The sequence below is a fragment of the Gopherus flavomarginatus genome, chromosome 3, assembly GCF_025201925.1.
Source record: "Gopherus flavomarginatus isolate rGopFla2 chromosome 3, rGopFla2.mat.asm, whole genome shotgun sequence".
NCBI classification, from domain to species: domain Eukaryota; kingdom Metazoa; phylum Chordata; order Testudines; family Testudinidae; genus Gopherus; species Gopherus flavomarginatus.
This window is the reverse complement of record NC_066619.1, coordinates 86,426,297-86,442,816: the sequence shown is the minus strand read 5'-3', so window position 1 is coordinate 86,442,816 and position 16,520 is coordinate 86,426,297. Positions and strand designations below refer to the sequence as shown.

Below are 16,520 nucleotides of genomic sequence, written 5' to 3'. Positions count from 1 at the left end.
AAAAATAGGAATGATTTCTGGTCATTCCCAGTAGATGGGACAGAACGGCTGGTAACCGTCCTCATCATAGCAACTGGGGGCTGACCTCCATCAGCCCCCTCCCTTTCCTGTGTAAAGAAAAGATTCTGTACTGCCTGGACTAGCATAGCAGCGGGATCCTGGGCTCCTCTCCTCTGCACCGCTTAATGTCCTGCCTGGACTGTCATAGCACCGGGAGGCTGCCTCCTCCTCATTTTATCTCACTAACAAGTCACTGTTTCTTATTCCTGCATTCTTTATAAACTTCATGACACAAATGGGGGGGGACACTGCCATGGTAGCCCAGGAAGGCTGGGGGAGGAGGGAAGCAACGGGTGGGGTTGTTTCAGGGGCACCCCCTGTGAATGGCATGCAGCTCATCATTTCTGCGGGATCTGACACGGAGCAGCTGTGCTCTCTGATACACTGGTTCTCTAGTACACTTGCCCCATATTCTAGGCAGGACTGACTATTTTTAGAAACCATAAAGGAGGGATTGACTCGCGGAGTCATTCCCAGTTTTGCTTTTGCGTCCCCGGCCCATCTCAGCCAGGGGCACCCATGATAGCAGTGGACAGTACAGAAAAACAGATAACCGTCATCTCATTGCCAATTTACACCGGCAGCAGATGGTACAGAACGACTGGTAACCGTCTCTTCTATCAGGCAAAAGCAAATGAATGCTGCCGTGTAGCACTGGAGTATCGCCTCTGTCCGCGGCATCTAGTACACATACGGTGACCGTAAAAAAAAAAGCTGAACAGGCTCCATGGTTGCCTTGCTATGGCGTCTGCCAGGGCAATCCAGGGAAAAAGAGCCCAAAATGATTGTCTGTCGTTGCTTTCCCGGAGGAATGACTGACGACATTTACCCAGAACCACCTGCGACAATGATTTTTGCCCCATCAGCCACTGGGCTCTCAACGCAGAATTCTAAGGGGCGGGGGAGACTGTGGGAACTATGGGATAGCTACAGAATAGCTACCCACAGTGCAATGCTCCGGAAATCGATGCAAGCCTCGGACCATGGACGCACACTGCCGAATTAATGTGCTTAGTGTGGCCGCGTGCACTCGACTTTATATAATCTGTTTTATAAAAACCAGTTTATGTAAAATCGGAATAATTCCATAGTGTAGACTTACCCTATGAATCTTAATTGACATTTGCAGGAACTTAAGTTTTTTTTCCTCCCTCTCCTGGGCATTCTTTCCCAGACAAAAATAGAACGTATTGCGACATTTGGTACCAGCTAAGAGTGGTTATATATTTCCACTGATGTAGACATTGTATTCATGCACTATTTGTTATGTCTTTCAAAAGAACACATTGCCTAAATTAAGTGAACTGATAATGTGCTGTTAAGAAAATAAAGTGAGGAATTTGACAGTTAAGGGATTTCTTAAGGTGTAGCTTTTTACCTTTAAGGATGATCTCTCATCTCTCCTGTATCCATACTGCTGTAATCATCAGAGTAGCAACTCACAGCACTGCTTCAAGTACTCTAATCACCTACTCTGTATTTTTAGTTTCAAGATGCTTTCTTTTTTTTTTTTTTTTTACAAATCAAAATGCCCAGCTTGTGCTTGTGTCACTAAATCTTACCATTTTAAAGATTTTAATTTTATGCGCCTTCATCCAAATTATTCAGTTAACTAAGCTTTACAAACACTTCCCCGTACCTATTTTGGTACAGAACCAATAGTTGTATATGCAGTTGCTCTAAACAGAAGAGAAACTAGAATTAATGCAATATTACCAAAATTCCTAAAGTCAAGATCTCCCACACTAACTGCCATGTTCCACTTCCTGTTTCATAGCATACACCAACATTAGCTTACATTTAACAAAACAGAAGATACATTTTTAACTTGTCTGTGTATACTACAGGAGAAAACTTCTTGAATACTTAGTTTTGCATCCCTAACAAGAAAGGAACAAGGGGAAGGGGGAAGTCACCTTGAAATTCCCTTTGTTTTAGTTTATTTTAATAAATATCCAGTACTCTTTACAACCTCTTTAGACTTCTTCAGTGGAGTCCAGGCTTCTGCAAAGTTGCCAAAAGCTCCTTAAGCCTGGAGCCACGCAGTTTGGCTGCACTTTCAAACCCCAGCATCCCTTGTTCCATGGTTATTATGTCTCTTCAGTTTACAATTTCTTCCTGTTTCAACAGATGAACTTGTGGATTCAGCTAACCAAATAGCTGTGAAGTTAAATACCAATGAATGTATCTCTCTGAGCTGAGTAATTCAGCTTAATAGAATTTTATCTTATTCCACTGTGCCCTTATATGTGGATCAGAAAAGGGATGGTGTTCCACAAAGAAACTAACATATCCTAACTTAAATCAAGATGAAGGCTCACTTCCACTAAAACACGTATAAGGATTCAGTCAATTATCCACAGCTAAGAAGAGGGGGAACGGGGATGGCTGGTAATAATTTAATCTTATTAAAAGAAAAAAATATACAGTAACTCCTCACTTAAAATTGTAGTTTGGTTCCTGAAAAATGCTACTTTAAGTGAAATGACGTTAAGCGAATCCAATTTCCCTGTAAGAATTAATGTAAATGGGGGATCGTCCATCACTCTCACAGATCTAGGGAGACAGACCAGTCCTTGCTTAGACAGCCCCCAAACCTGAAGCAAATACTCGCCAGCAACCACACAACAAAAATACTAACCCAAGAACCTATCCTTGCAACAAAGCCCCATGCCAACTCTGTCCACATATCTATTCAGGGGATACCATCATAGGACCTAATCACACCAGCCACGCCATCAGGGGCTCATTCACCTGCGCATCTCCCAATGTGATATAAGCTATCATGTGCCAGCAATGCCCCTCTGCCATGTACATTGGCCAAACCGGACAGTCTCTATGTAAAAGAATAAATGGACACAAATCAGACGGCAAGAATTATAACATTCAAAAACCAGTTGGAGAACACTTCAATCTCCCTGGCCACTCGATTACAAAAGTCACAATATTACAACAAAAAAATGTCAAAAACAGACTCCAACGAGAGACTGCTGAATTGGATTTAATTTGCAAATTGGACACCATCAAATTAGACCTGAATAAAGACTGGGAATGGATGTGCCATTACACAAAGTAAAACTATTCCCCCCCCCCTTTCACCCCCCCTCCCCCAGTTCCTCACATCTCTTTGTCAATTGCTGGAAATGGGCCATTTTCATTACCATTACAAACAGTTCTTTTTCTCTCCTGCTGATAATAGCTCACCTTAACTGATCACTCTCCTTATAGTGCATATGGTAACACACATTGTTTCGTGTGTGTGTGTGAGTGATATATCTATCTTCCTACTGTATTTTCCACTACATGCATCCGATGAAGTGGGCTGTAGCCCATGAAAGCTCATGCTCAAATTTGCTAGTCTCTGTGGTGCCACAAGTACTCCTGTTCTTTTTGTGGATACAGACTAACATGGCTGCTACTCTGAAACTTGTCTTTAAGTGAGGAGTTACTGTATAACTATTTCAATATATATTAACTGCATTTCTCTTCCCCATTCTTTGTAGAACACTTCAGTTTTCAGATTATAAACTTTTTAAGGAAGGGACAATACCTTCTGAACAGTTTGTTCATGTCCTACCATTCGACACTTCTGAAATGCAAAATGTTTAATAAAAATTGCCTATGCTCAGGTCTGCCACTAAACATTCACAACTCATTAAAAACAGATTCCTCGCTCCCATAAACATTATACAGCATGTATCACTCAACTTCATCATTAGTACAGATACATTATTTTAATGACTCTCCAACATCTCTCCTTAGAAAAGATTTCTTCCATTTTCTTCTATACAGAAAAAGAAAGCTACTATAAAGGAGTCACATGTGACCTAGAAAGGAAACCAAAGAGGCTAAAGAGTGATGGGAAAAAAGTTGAGTCTTGCTACATATATGGTGACATGTGCATTGGATAATTTGCATTGTCTTTTTTGCTTCCTCAGAAGCTAAACTTTACAGTAAATCATTTTGTAGGATGATCAGAGAGGAAATGCAATAAAATGAGGTGAAATGATATTTTGTTTCAGTAACATCTATTTTTGTGCCCAAGTGCCATCTTCTCTACTCTTAAAAACAGACATTACATGTTTTTCAGTCTCATTTACTGATGTAAAAATCTTTTGACTGGCAGATTATGCAATACATAAATTACAATGGCCTGATAATACCACAATCATAACAATGCAAATCCTGATGATTTTTCTGGATTATTTTAATAAAATGTTCTGCTCCTGAAAAGATACTAGAACTGACGCTCCATAGCCACAAACAGATACAGTATGGGCAACAACTATGCAAGCTTCCTCATGTGGTCCTACTAACAACTCTCAACCTTAACCTTCAGGGACTATGTGTAGGGATGCACACAGTACCTCCTCCATGCTTCTTCAAATCCTCAATATCTCTGGAAAACTGACCGAAAGGGAAAAACCTATGATGGTAGTTGCTTCACTTTAGGCATTTCAGAATCCAAGTGAGACAATGAGGCACTGATTTCATGTAGTCTACCAGCCACTCAGAGATCAAAGTCTCTCTGTTCTGCTACTGAAACTGCAAGACATCCAGTCCTCTTTAATTAAGTATTTCAAATTACACTGAACTTATCTACTGTGTGTTATCATTAGAAAGTAAATTTTCTACGTTGGTATAGGTTCGTGTATATTATTTGTAAACCACACACACAATACTCAACATCAAATTCAGTGACAGTTACACACTATCATACCACTGTGCATTTTCAAGCACTGAGTTGTTTCAATTATTCCAGGCAAGTTATTTTGCCAATGACTTCAGATACAATACTGGAACTCTCATTCAGTATACATAGTTCCTAGGCAGCATACCTCAAACATTGCAGGTCGGTGGCAACTGAAGTCTGACGTTTCAGATATCAAATGCTCACAAACAGTAGTTAAGTACTGAGTAGTCATTACTGCAAATTAAATGGCATATGGATATAGCCATTCCCACTGGACAGAAAGAAATTTCAAGTAAGCCGAGTACCATTGTAATATGTACAACATAAGAAACTTGGACAGAACTGCAGAGCAAAACAAAGAGGGTCCCTAGGTGCTGCTTTATGACCTTGCTCTATTCACAGGGTGGTCAGTCAGCACAAATAAACTCCAGCTTGTACATCACGTGGCAGTTTGCCTAGGGTGAAGCAAGCCACAGAGTGCACATCACACCAGTTGTTCACATTGTCCATTTGCTTTGTTGTCCAATTCAAGGTGCTGGTACTCATAATCAATGATTTTGGATCAGACTACCTCAGAGGCCATCCATTAAGACAGTTGTACTGAGTGGGGCCACAGAAAAAGTGTCCAGAGTAAAACTTTGATGAACTGGAGGAACAGCATTTTTTATGTTGGGTTCTAGACTGTAGAACAGGGGTCCGAGTCTTCATTCTTCACTCTAATTTAAGGTTTTCGTGCCAGGAATACATTTTAATATTTTTTAGAAGGTCTCTCTCTACAAGTCTATATATTATATAACTAAAGTAGTGTTGTATTGTAAAACAAACAAGGTTTTCAAAATGTTTAAGAAGTTTCATTTAAAATTAAATTAAAATGTTGATCTTATGCTGCCGGCTCACTCAGCTTGCTGCTGGTTTGGGGCTCTGTTCACCTAGGTCAGCAGTGGGCTGAGTGGGGTCTGCGGCCGGGACCCCAACTGGGAAGGGTCTGGCAGCCAGAACCCCAGATAGGCAGTGGGCGGAGTAGGGCCTGCGGCCGGGACTCCAGCTGGGAAGGGTCAGCAGCCAGAACCCCAGACAGGCAGTGAGCTGTGCGGGGCCAGCAGCCGGGACCCCAGATTGGCAGTGGGCTGAGCGGCTCAGCCCACTGCCGCTCAGGGGTTCCATCCGCTGGCTCCTGCCAGCCGGGATTCCGGCTGCTGGATCCGCTCAGCCTGCTGCCGGTCTGGGGTCCCAGCCCTGCCCTCATACAGTAGGTACCTACCTTCTCCCTGGCTCTGGCCCATTCTCTTCCTCTCTCTGCACTGAGCTGAAGGTGGGAGTGGACTGAGCACAGGGCTGGGGGTGAAGGGTCTGGCCAAGAGCTAGAATGAGGGAGGGGCCTCAGGGTTGGGGCAGGAAGTTTGGGTTTGGGGGCACTTACCTAGGCAGTTCCCATTTGGTGTGAGGGGTGCAGGTGGGAATGTGAGTGGGGGTGCAGGAGCCCCTTACCATAAGGCTCCCCATACATCCAGAGCCTTGCTGCCGCACATGCGTGCAGCTTCGCCGCTCAGAATGCTTGGCGCGCAGCAGCAGGGCTCCGAATGAGCGGGGAGCGTCTTTCTCTCCCCACGGAGCCAAACGCTAACCCGCAGGAGCACGCAGCCCCAGCCCCCAGAGAGCCGCGTGCGCGACGGCAGGGCTCCATGGGAAGGGGCCGGCGGCTTGCTGCATTCGGCCCGGCAGCACGGACCCTGCGGCTTGCCACGTCAGCAGGATTTTTAATGGCACACTGGAGTCCCGGCAGGCCCCAGCGTGCCATTAAAAATTGGCTCACGTGCCATAGGTTGCCGACCCCTGCTGTAGAACACTAAGAGAGCTCAAAATGACCCTGTCTGCACATTTTCAGAGCCCAGTATGAAATCTACCTTTCCACCAAAGCCTTTGAAGAACAGCGAGAGGTGGGAAGAAAGAAAACTCAAGTCCGAACAGCTGAATGGCAAAAAACAGACTACTCAGTTAATTTTTATGATTATTGTTTAATAAAATTCACACCCAATTACTGTACAGCAGGGGTTCCCAAACTTGGTTCACGGCTTATTCAGGATGAGCCCCTGGCAGGCCGCGAGACATTTTGTTTACCTGAGCATCCGCAAGCACAGCCACTCACAGCTACCAGTGGCCACAGTTTGCCATTCCTGGCCAATGGGAGCTGCAGGAAGCAGTGGCCAGGCTGTATAGCAACTGTCAATCTATAACCAACAGACAAAAGTTACAGAGATTAGATACTGACTGATATTAAAGATCATTTTTGAAGTACAGTATATACACAACATACAGAAAACAAAAAACAGTACAAAAACATTGGTTATGTTTCACAATTTATCTTTAACCATGACAAAAATGACAGAATTAAAGACAACTGCTAAATCAGTTTTCTGGGTTTACTTACACAGAAGTTTTGTAACAAGTTTCATTCTTTAGACATAACGAAAATTTAATTCCAAAGGTTGGTAACATCTATTTTAAAACATTTAATCAAATTTCCAAGGGGCTTAGATTCCCAAACTTTCCACAGCGAAAACTAGATCTTAATAGAAATTCGAGTCTTGGATCACCTTCCCTCAAGTGCATGGACTGATTCCCCACCCTTTTGCAATCAATCTTTGTAGCAACTACAGGAGTTGCTTACACGGAAGTAATATTACAAAAGTATTTACTTACATTCAGTTCTCTTTAATGCAATAAGTATTTTGTCTTTAAGAGATTAGTCAGAATCTCCTTTTGCTCTTCATTTCATCTTTCCCAATCTCATCTTCCTGACTTCTTTATCCTCAATTCTACATGTGCAGGGAATAATGGGACGGTCTACAACTGCTCACCTTGTATATTAGATACCACTGGCCTATGATTCTGAACAGATTCAGTACAACACCACCTGCAAAACTGTTCTTCCACTCGTACAAACAGCAACTTATGGTGAAAACTGTAGAGATTCCCACAATTCAGTAGTTACTAATGAGAATGAGTAGTAAAAAAAATTATTTCAATAAACCCACTTTCAGTTTTGTACATGTCTCATCACTGAGCTTTATGGAATGGGAATGAAGTAAAAAAGCATTTCTTCAGCAAACAAATCCTGATCAATTTAATTTTTCATTTGCCAAACTGAATTTAAAATTGAAAGTGCATGCTGTACTTTAAAAAAACAACTTCTACATAGGTTCTAAATATGCACATTCTTGAAATTAATAATGATTTTTAGCTCTTACTCAACTTGTTTCCCCAATCATACAACTTAGGTATTCGCCTATATAAGATTTTTCTAAAAAGCCTGTCACTATAGTATTTAAGTGACAAGGAGAGAATTTTCTTAGGAAAAGACCAGAAGGGACCATTATGATCATCTAGTTTAACCCCCAGCATAACAGAATTTCATCTCATAATTCCTGAATCAAACTTACAATAGACTAAGAGCATATTTTGTAGAAATACATCTAATAATGATTTCAAGTGATGGAGAATCCACCATATCCTTTGTCAAGTTCCAATGGTCTTTAAATGATATTTAAAAAAATGCACCTTTTTGTATGAAATGGCTCACATCAGTTTCCAGCCACTGAATCTCATTATATCTGACAGCTACATTAAAGAGTCTTCTAGTACCAAAAAAATCTTCTCTCCATATAGTGAACTAATCTCCTCTTAACCTTTCCTCTGATTAAAGAAAATCTAGATAGTCTCAATATACAGCAGGTTTCCAGAGCTCTATTCTAGAAGGGTTCTTATACTTATAAACTTCAAGCTTCAAGACATTCTTGTAGCTCTTCTCTGAATCCAAACCAGATTTTTCAACGTTCTTGTTGAAGTGTGGACACAGTATTCCTGTAAAGATCTCATCAACACTGCATATAGATGTACACTCCTACCATTTATACATTCAAGGATTACATCAAACATCATTGCAACATCTGCACTGACCTAGCATAGTGCAACTTTATTAGAGACTAATAGACAGAGTGAGCGTTTCCAGTGTAGTCTGATCACAAACTGCCAATAGCCTTGTAGACATCTTTGTAAAAGGGTTGAAGATATAAGCAGGTGTGGTTAGCATCAGGGCTTTGGAGCGGAGCCCAGAGCTGGAGCATGGACCAGTAGGTTTTTGCCTGGAGCTGGAGCGGAGGAATTCAAAAATTTGACTGCTCCAAATCCCTGCTTAGCATATGGTTGACAGCAGAGCCTGGGATGCGTTACAAAAACCAGTCTCAAGTAAATATTCAAAAGGAGGAGATGGCAACAAAATAGACCCCAGTGGGACCGCATATACAAGAACCTTCAGGGGAATGGGAACAGTCTCAAATCACCACATTCTGGGTCCTCTTTGAGAGTACTAACTGAAGCCTTCGTACGGATGTGCCATCTACTCAAATGCTGTCACAAAATCAAGCTAACAGCACTTTCTGACTGTGTGTTGAAAGCTGAAGTGAAGCAGTAAGAGCACTGACTGGCCTATACCCATGGGACCATCTCCATATCAAGATGGAAACTAAAGACTGACTGCAAAGAGCCCACATAGTGAATTCTAAATGGTGTGGGACTTTGGAGGTCAATCTATAATTATTAGGACTGTCAAGCGATTAATTGCACTGTTAAACAATAATAGAACAACATTTATTTAAATATTTTGGATGTTTTCTACATTTTTAAATATACTGATTTCAATTAACACAGAACACAAGGCGTACAGTGCTCACTTTATAGTTTTATTTACAAATATTTGCACTGTAAAAAGCAAAAGAAATGGTATACTTCAATTCACCTAACACAAGTACTGTAGTGCAATCTCTATCATGAAAGTCTCAGCTTTTTAATAGCAAAAAAAAAAATTACTCATTGAAAGAAACAGAGCTTCAGAACAAAGCCAAGAATAAAGAGCAGTCGGAAAGCCCGGAACAAGGACTTAATTTATCATTATGGCTGTGTTTTGACGATGGCATTCAAAAACGTCTCACCTCGTGACGGAGCAGCTGCTCCTCATTGGTATGTCGGGGTTAAAGCTACCCTGGGGAGGCTGTGCGGGAGGCATCCAATAAGGAAAAGGCTTGTAGTGCCAGCCAATTAGGGGAAGATTTATTGGAGGAGCCAATCAGGCCAAGCTGGCCCATATAAGAAGGGGCTGCTGAGCAAAGCAAAGGCAGTTATTTCCTGGAGATTGAGGGAGGAGGCCTGATTGCTTAAAGGGCTGGAGCACCATGGACAGAGCAGTGCTAGTCAGGGTCAGCAGAGTCTGAGCAAGCTCCAAACTGACGGCGGCCAAACTGAAACCCTGACACAAGGGCAGAGGAGGTGTTGGGGTTGCGAGGAGGTGGCCCAGGGAAGAAGATAACGGAGTTGGGGGGGGGGGGGCAGTACATGGCTGCCGGCTACAAGGTCCCTGGGTCAGTGGCCGAAGTAGCAGGTGGGCCCAGGCTCTCCCCCCACACCCTGCCATTGAGAGGAGTGGCCAATGCATGGACTGCTGTCTGCCACTGAGATGAGTGGCTAGAACCTGGACTGCAGATTGCCACTGAGGCAAGTGGTTGGACTGAAGACTGGCGATTCCCCAGAAGGAGGGAAAGAATCGAGTGGGGCACAGCCTAAGGGCTTTGCCCAGAAGAGGATGACGGGGTCCGGGGAGCAATGCAAGTTTTAGATGTGGGGACAGGAGTGATGATGGGTGAGACATCAAGTAAGGAGTGCACTCTGCTAACTTCGAGCTAATTCCCAGGACGGCGAGCAGGAGGCACTGCAGTGGTGAATCGAACCCAGTCACACACCTGTAGAGCCACTTTCTTGTACTCTGCTATTGTACCTGAATAGAATGGCAATATTAGTGATACTACAAGAATAATCTGTAGGTGAAAATGGATAATACGTTTATAGTTTTGTCATAAAACCAGTTTATGTGGAAGCTGTAAAATTTCCGTGTTAGAAAACAAATATCTGAATTATTACTAATTCAGAAAAAGTTACAGGCATATTTCCTCCTCTGCACTTAAATTTGTAAAAGGAAAACCCTTGTTGCAGAATAGATCACAGTAAGTCAGTATTGAATAGTTATTTTGCTATCAGTGTTACTAAAAAAACTTCCTTAGTTGTCAAATGTGTATTATATGAACGTCCTCCATGGTTGCAAAACTTAATTTACCATGGTATTGATTTTAACTCCGTACCATCAGAAGGTATAGTACTGCCAGCAGACAATTCTGTAGAAACCAACCCAATGTCCAGCCAAAGTGTCAATTTAATTTTAGAAGACAATTTATAAGTTTATAGCGCCAGCATAAATGTATTTAATACCATTAGAATTCACTTAGTAAAATGACTACAGACTTCTGATATTCATTTCAAGGAAAACATAACTGATTTTGAAAAGGTCACATTCACTGAAAAGTTTTTATGTGTCTTATTTCTACAATATAAGAGAACAATTAAAACAAACTTCAACAAAGCAAGACTTAAATAGGATTAAATTAAATTCCTGACAGGAAAAACCTATTTTCCAAAATTGAAAAGATTAAGAAACTTGCACAACAACAAGACATTTACTTCCACATACTCTTCCACTTAGTCAAAACAAATCAGTTTACAATCCCTTGTCAATTCCTCTGTCCTGCAAGCATGGCATCTACTGAAAAACCAGATCAAGTAGCTGACCAAAAATTCATTTCATAGTATTTCTTCATTTATCAAATGCCAAAAGGCAAATTTCTGACTTCAGATCAGAACACTGCAATCTTCCTAACCTCAAAAAGCACTTTGCAAGCACACACTCATAAAGACAAGACTTGGTCCTTATTATTTTATCTTGAATAACCCCATTCAATAAATGCTCATCATACAGAAGTCTAGCAATATGACAATCACATCGCTTTCAGCTGAGATGACCTAAACTGACACGACATAAAATACCGTAGAACCTCAGAGTTATGAATGCCTCTGGAACAGAGGTTGCTCGCAACTCTGAAATGTTTGTAACTCTGAACAAAACGTTTTGGTTTTTCTTTCAAAGTTTACAAATGAACATTAACTTAATGCTGCTTTTAAGCACCTTAATTTAAATGAAACAAGCACAGAAACTGTTTCCTTACTTTGTCATTTTTTTAAAGCTTTCCTTTTTTTAGTAGTTTACACTTAACACAGTACTGTACTTGCTTTATTTTTGTTTCTGTGGCTGCCTGATTGTGTACTTCCCATTCCAAATGAGCTGTGCGGAAAAATTTCACCCCCTGTACAATGCATGTAGTTAAATTGAGCTAAACACCAGATCAGACACCACTAGATCAACAGAAGTACTCTTCTATGACTTAAATCCACTTCTCAAAGAGGTGGTAGCTATTATATCAACAGAAAAACATTTCCATCCCTGTAATAAGTGTCTACACTATAGATGTGCATCTCTAGACATAGCCAATAGGCTGCATCAGGTTCACAAAGAAACAGGGAAAGAAAGACAACTAGAAAGTGCTGAAACAAAAATGGGCTGAGAGATTCAGGAGCAGATCTATTACCCGGAAGCAACTTTTAAATAGACTGGATTTCAGTTGACAGTATCTTTTAAAATAGATAATAGATCTATGGGTTCAGCTTGCTAGAAGAGGCAAAGAGAAGTTACCACATATTCACACAAATTAGAAATGCCAAGAATAGAAGGATAAACACAGGAAGGGATTAAATATCCCTTATATACTATCTACCCAGGGCTCACACAAACTGCAACTTCCTTTATCTGAAACACAGTAATAGAAACTCAGACCAAAGTTTCGCAACTCGAGGCTAGTTAGGGAAGAGCAGCAGGACAACTGCAGAAACCTTCCATACAACTTTTCAGCCAGTACAACAGATTGTGTTTGACACCAAAGTCACTCAGCACCTACTATTTACAACATTATGATCCACTTGACGAAAAGAGCTGCAAAACCCACTGCAAGTTAAGCAGAGTTTTTACTCCAAACAACTAAACATTTTAACCTACATTTGGTATGTGGAAGTTCATTCACAGTGAAGTGAAAACTACTATAAAAGACGCTGTTAAAGACACTCCCAACTTCAGAAGCGTTTATGCAATACCTCCTAAATACAAACTGGATTTTCTCCATGCACGAGGCGTCAGAGGGTTACTTAATTATCATGCGGTGAGCCATTAACCAATTCTACTACCAAAAAATCATTTCTGTGCCTATGTCCTAGAAAGTAAATTCAAATTATTTCCGGTTAGCGCCTTTGTATCCCTCAAAGCCAACTTTTAAAAGTAAGAGGCATAGAAAGTGGCCCCGACTGACAATTTTCTGTTCTCATGACGAGGAAACAAGGAGGCTACTGCCCTGGCTCTAAGTAGGGACCGGCTCCTTATTCCCCTCAGGCAGCAGACAATGGAAACACTGAACAAAGTAAGGCTGTTAGGCTGGAGACCTCCGCGCTACAGGGCTGCCCTGCACAGGGGGAGAACGGATCGGCACAAGGAGCCCCACGGTCCCGCTGCCCTAGCACAGTATCACCGCAGCCAGTGCCGCGTCCCCGGGCACGGGAGATGCGGTGCGAGCCCCCGGCCAGCGGCACCAGCCCTCACCCGCTTCTGAGAACCTGACCCGCTGCCGGGCTGGGCAGCACCCGCCGGGAGGCGGCGGGCAGGATCTCACCCACCTGCCCCGACCACAGGCGCCCCCGCCCCGCACTCACCGCGCTGCCGCCGCCCGGTTTCAGGCCGATTCTCTTCACCAGCATGACGCAGATGCCCCGCTTCTCGCCGCCCTCCCCAGCTGCTGCTGCTGGCGCCTCCGCCTCCCCTGCCGGGGCTGGCGGCGGCTCCGGCTCGGGGCTCATTTCGCTCCCATCCTCCCGGTGCAGCCGGGACGGCAGAGCGGCGGGGTCGGCGGCTCGGGGCGTCCTCCCACCGGCACCTTCATCTGCAGCCGCGGAGGGGGAGGGGACAGCACTCCCCTGCCACACTGACCGCCACTCCCACGTGATTACCACCGCTTCGCTCCAAGCCCCCACCGGAAACTACGTCACTGACCCGCTCCGCAGCGCTTCCGGCCTGCGGCAGAGGAGGGCGGGGCCGGAGCAGCGGAGCGGGTCGTGTGGGTGGGTCCTAGCACCGACCCATCCACCAGCGCGAGAGAGCCGTCCGGTCACGTGATGCCGGCGCCTTTCTGTCTTCCCGCCCCACCCCTGCCGTATGGTCAGTGTTTAACCCTGGCGTTGCCGTAGAGCTGTGTGCCCAGCCAGGTCCGCGCCAGGCAGCCTGCTCGCAGCGCCACCTGGGGGTGGGGAGCATCCATTGCCCAAGGTCACCCAGCCAGCAGGCCAGTGGGAGACCGGGAATAGGATCGAGGTCCCCTGAGTCCCAGCCCAGTGCACGCCCAGCCATTAGACTTTACCCCTTAGACCTGACATCACCAGTCCCTCTGGGTGACTTGCATTGCACCCCGGGCTGTGACTTGGCAGAGTGGGGTGGCCTTTGGAATGGCCACTAAGACAAACGTTCGTGGGACATAAGGTTGCCAACTGTCAAATCACACAAACCAAAACACCCTTCCCATGCACCATGCCCCGTCCCTTTCCCAAGGCTCCGCCCCACTCCATCCCCCTCCCTCTGTCACTCACCCGCACCCACTTTCACCGGGCTGGGGCAGTGAGTTGAGGTGCAGGGAGGAGTGCAGGCTCTGAGCTGGGGCTGAGGGGGTTTGGAGTGTGGGAGGGGGCTCCAGCCTGAGTCTGGGGCAGGGGGTTGGGTTGCAGAGGGGGTGCATGGTGCAGACTCCGGGCGGTTGACACTTACCTTGGGCAGCTCCCGGTCGGGAGCACAGTGTGGCTAAGGCAGGCTCCCTACCTGCCCTGGCCCCGCACTGCTCGCGGAAGCAGCCGCACATCCCAGTGGCCCTTGGGGTGGGGAGCAGGGGGCTCCACACACTGCCCCTGGCTGCAAGCATTGCCCCGGCAACTCCCATTGGCCACAGTTCCCGACCAATGGGAGCTGTAGATTCGGTGCTTTTGGGAGGAAGCCTGCCTTAGCCTTGCTGCATCGCCGGACATTTAGTACCTACAATCTCCTGGTTCGTCCTCAGTAGCCTCCAGGAAATAAAGCCTGATTCCGGGAAAGTCCTGGCAAACCGTAATGGGATGGTGCCCTAATTCAAATATGGCCCATGATGTGAACAAGTGACAGTGTGAGAGGTGCTGTAAAACGCCACACATCCACCCAGACTCCCCAGGTTGTGTCAGACCTGTAGAGCAATCAAGTTAATGCTGCTTTGACGTTGTAACTTTCCATTACTGGTCTCCTAAGAAAATACTGAATAGACTCTCTGCACCATGCCTTCTGGGTCCCGTAATGGCTTTCTCTGTCCACCTGTGTTTCAGCTGTCTCTCTTCCCTTAGCATCCACAGCATCTTTTCCTTTCTTGAACATGTAAGAGAGTGTGCCCTGAGGTGGGTGAGAGAGAGAGAAATGGGCCTTTTCTCACAGATTTTTCCTATCACCCTTCTGTCCTGTTTCAAGACCACCCTATCTCTCCCAGAGAAGGTGAGGGCCATGAACTTGATCGTGCTTATCTGACTGCTTCTCTTACGCTTATCCATTTTTCTGAGCAACTTTAAAAAACCAATATATAAAAAAAGGAAGAAATAAATTACTGCCAAGAAACTAGTGAATGTTTGTCTTATAGGCTCAGAATGTAAGTTGAGTAATTAGGAAAGCATTAAATGCATTCTAAGAAGTTCTTACTACTGCCATCGCTATGCCCTCCCACTTTTTACTGGCTTTACAGGTGAATGAGGGTGCAAAGAGGGTGAAGAGAAGCGAATGGGGGGTAGGGTCTTAGGGGGAAGAGGCAGTGCGAGGTCGGGGGCCTTGGGGAAGGGGCGGCATGGGGACAAGGCCTCGGGGACAAGGGGCAGCATGGGGTGGGCAGGGCCATGGTTTGGGTGCCAGTGCCCCCACACACATACTCTTAGAGGGCTTCTGCCACTCCTGCCTCATTTTGTGTATGTTCATTTTGTTGTGTTCTAAGTAATGGGATCAGACTTTAATAACAACATCAGCAATGACAGAGCCAGCTCATCTCTACTAACTTCTCTTTTAATCATAAATGCAATTTTAGCAATCTCCTGGCCCACCTGAAGTCAATTGGATGTTTGCTATTGATTTCAGTGGTGCCAGGATTTCACCCCTTATGTTTCTTAGCACAAGAACTTCAGGGCACTCATCACTTTTGAAACTCAAGACATTTATTTAGATATGAAATTATGAGTTTAACTTTAGGCACTCTGTTTAGAAAACTTTGGCCACAGATGTCTCTGCCTTCCATTTCAGGTTTATAATTTGTATTGCTTGAAGTCATCAGTGTACTTCAAAATTTTCAGTATTATCATAGCCTCGCTATGGACATGATCATATACGGACTGAAATCAATGGAAAGATTCCTATTGGCTACCTTGAGTATTTGATCAGCCCCTATGAAAACAGGTCCTAAGCAATTAGATTAATTTCAGAACAACAGTACAGTCCATTCTCTGCACTCAGTCTGGAATTTGAAGTTGTAAGGTTTTTTTCCATGTTGAAATGATTTTGCTATCAGAGATTTTGGTTTGTTTTCCTGACCAATTACGGTCTATGGCTCCATCCTGCTAGGAGCTCAGCATTCTGCATGAAATCCTGCCCCATTTAATCAATGGATATTTTGCCATTGACTTCCATGAGGCCAGGACTTCACCAACGAGTTCTAAATGTAGCACAGCACTAAAGCACATG

At 44.2% G+C, this 16,520-nt stretch overlaps 1 protein-coding gene across 2 annotated transcripts in view; it reads right to left on the bottom strand.

The window, feature by feature from the left end:
* MFSD14B (major facilitator superfamily domain containing 14B) overlaps window positions 1-13,701 on the bottom strand; it is a 50,386-nt gene extending 36,685 nt beyond the window's left edge. For both annotated transcript variants that reach the window (XM_050945855.1, XM_050945856.1), the window contains exon 1: window positions 13,448-13,701. In XM_050945855.1, the coding sequence (XP_050801812.1) occupies window positions 13,448-13,591 (144 nt within the window). In that variant the 5' untranslated portion in view covers window positions 13,592-13,701. The remainder of the gene's footprint in view (window positions 1-13,447) is intronic.
* Window positions 13,702-16,520: the final 2,819 nt, after the last annotated feature.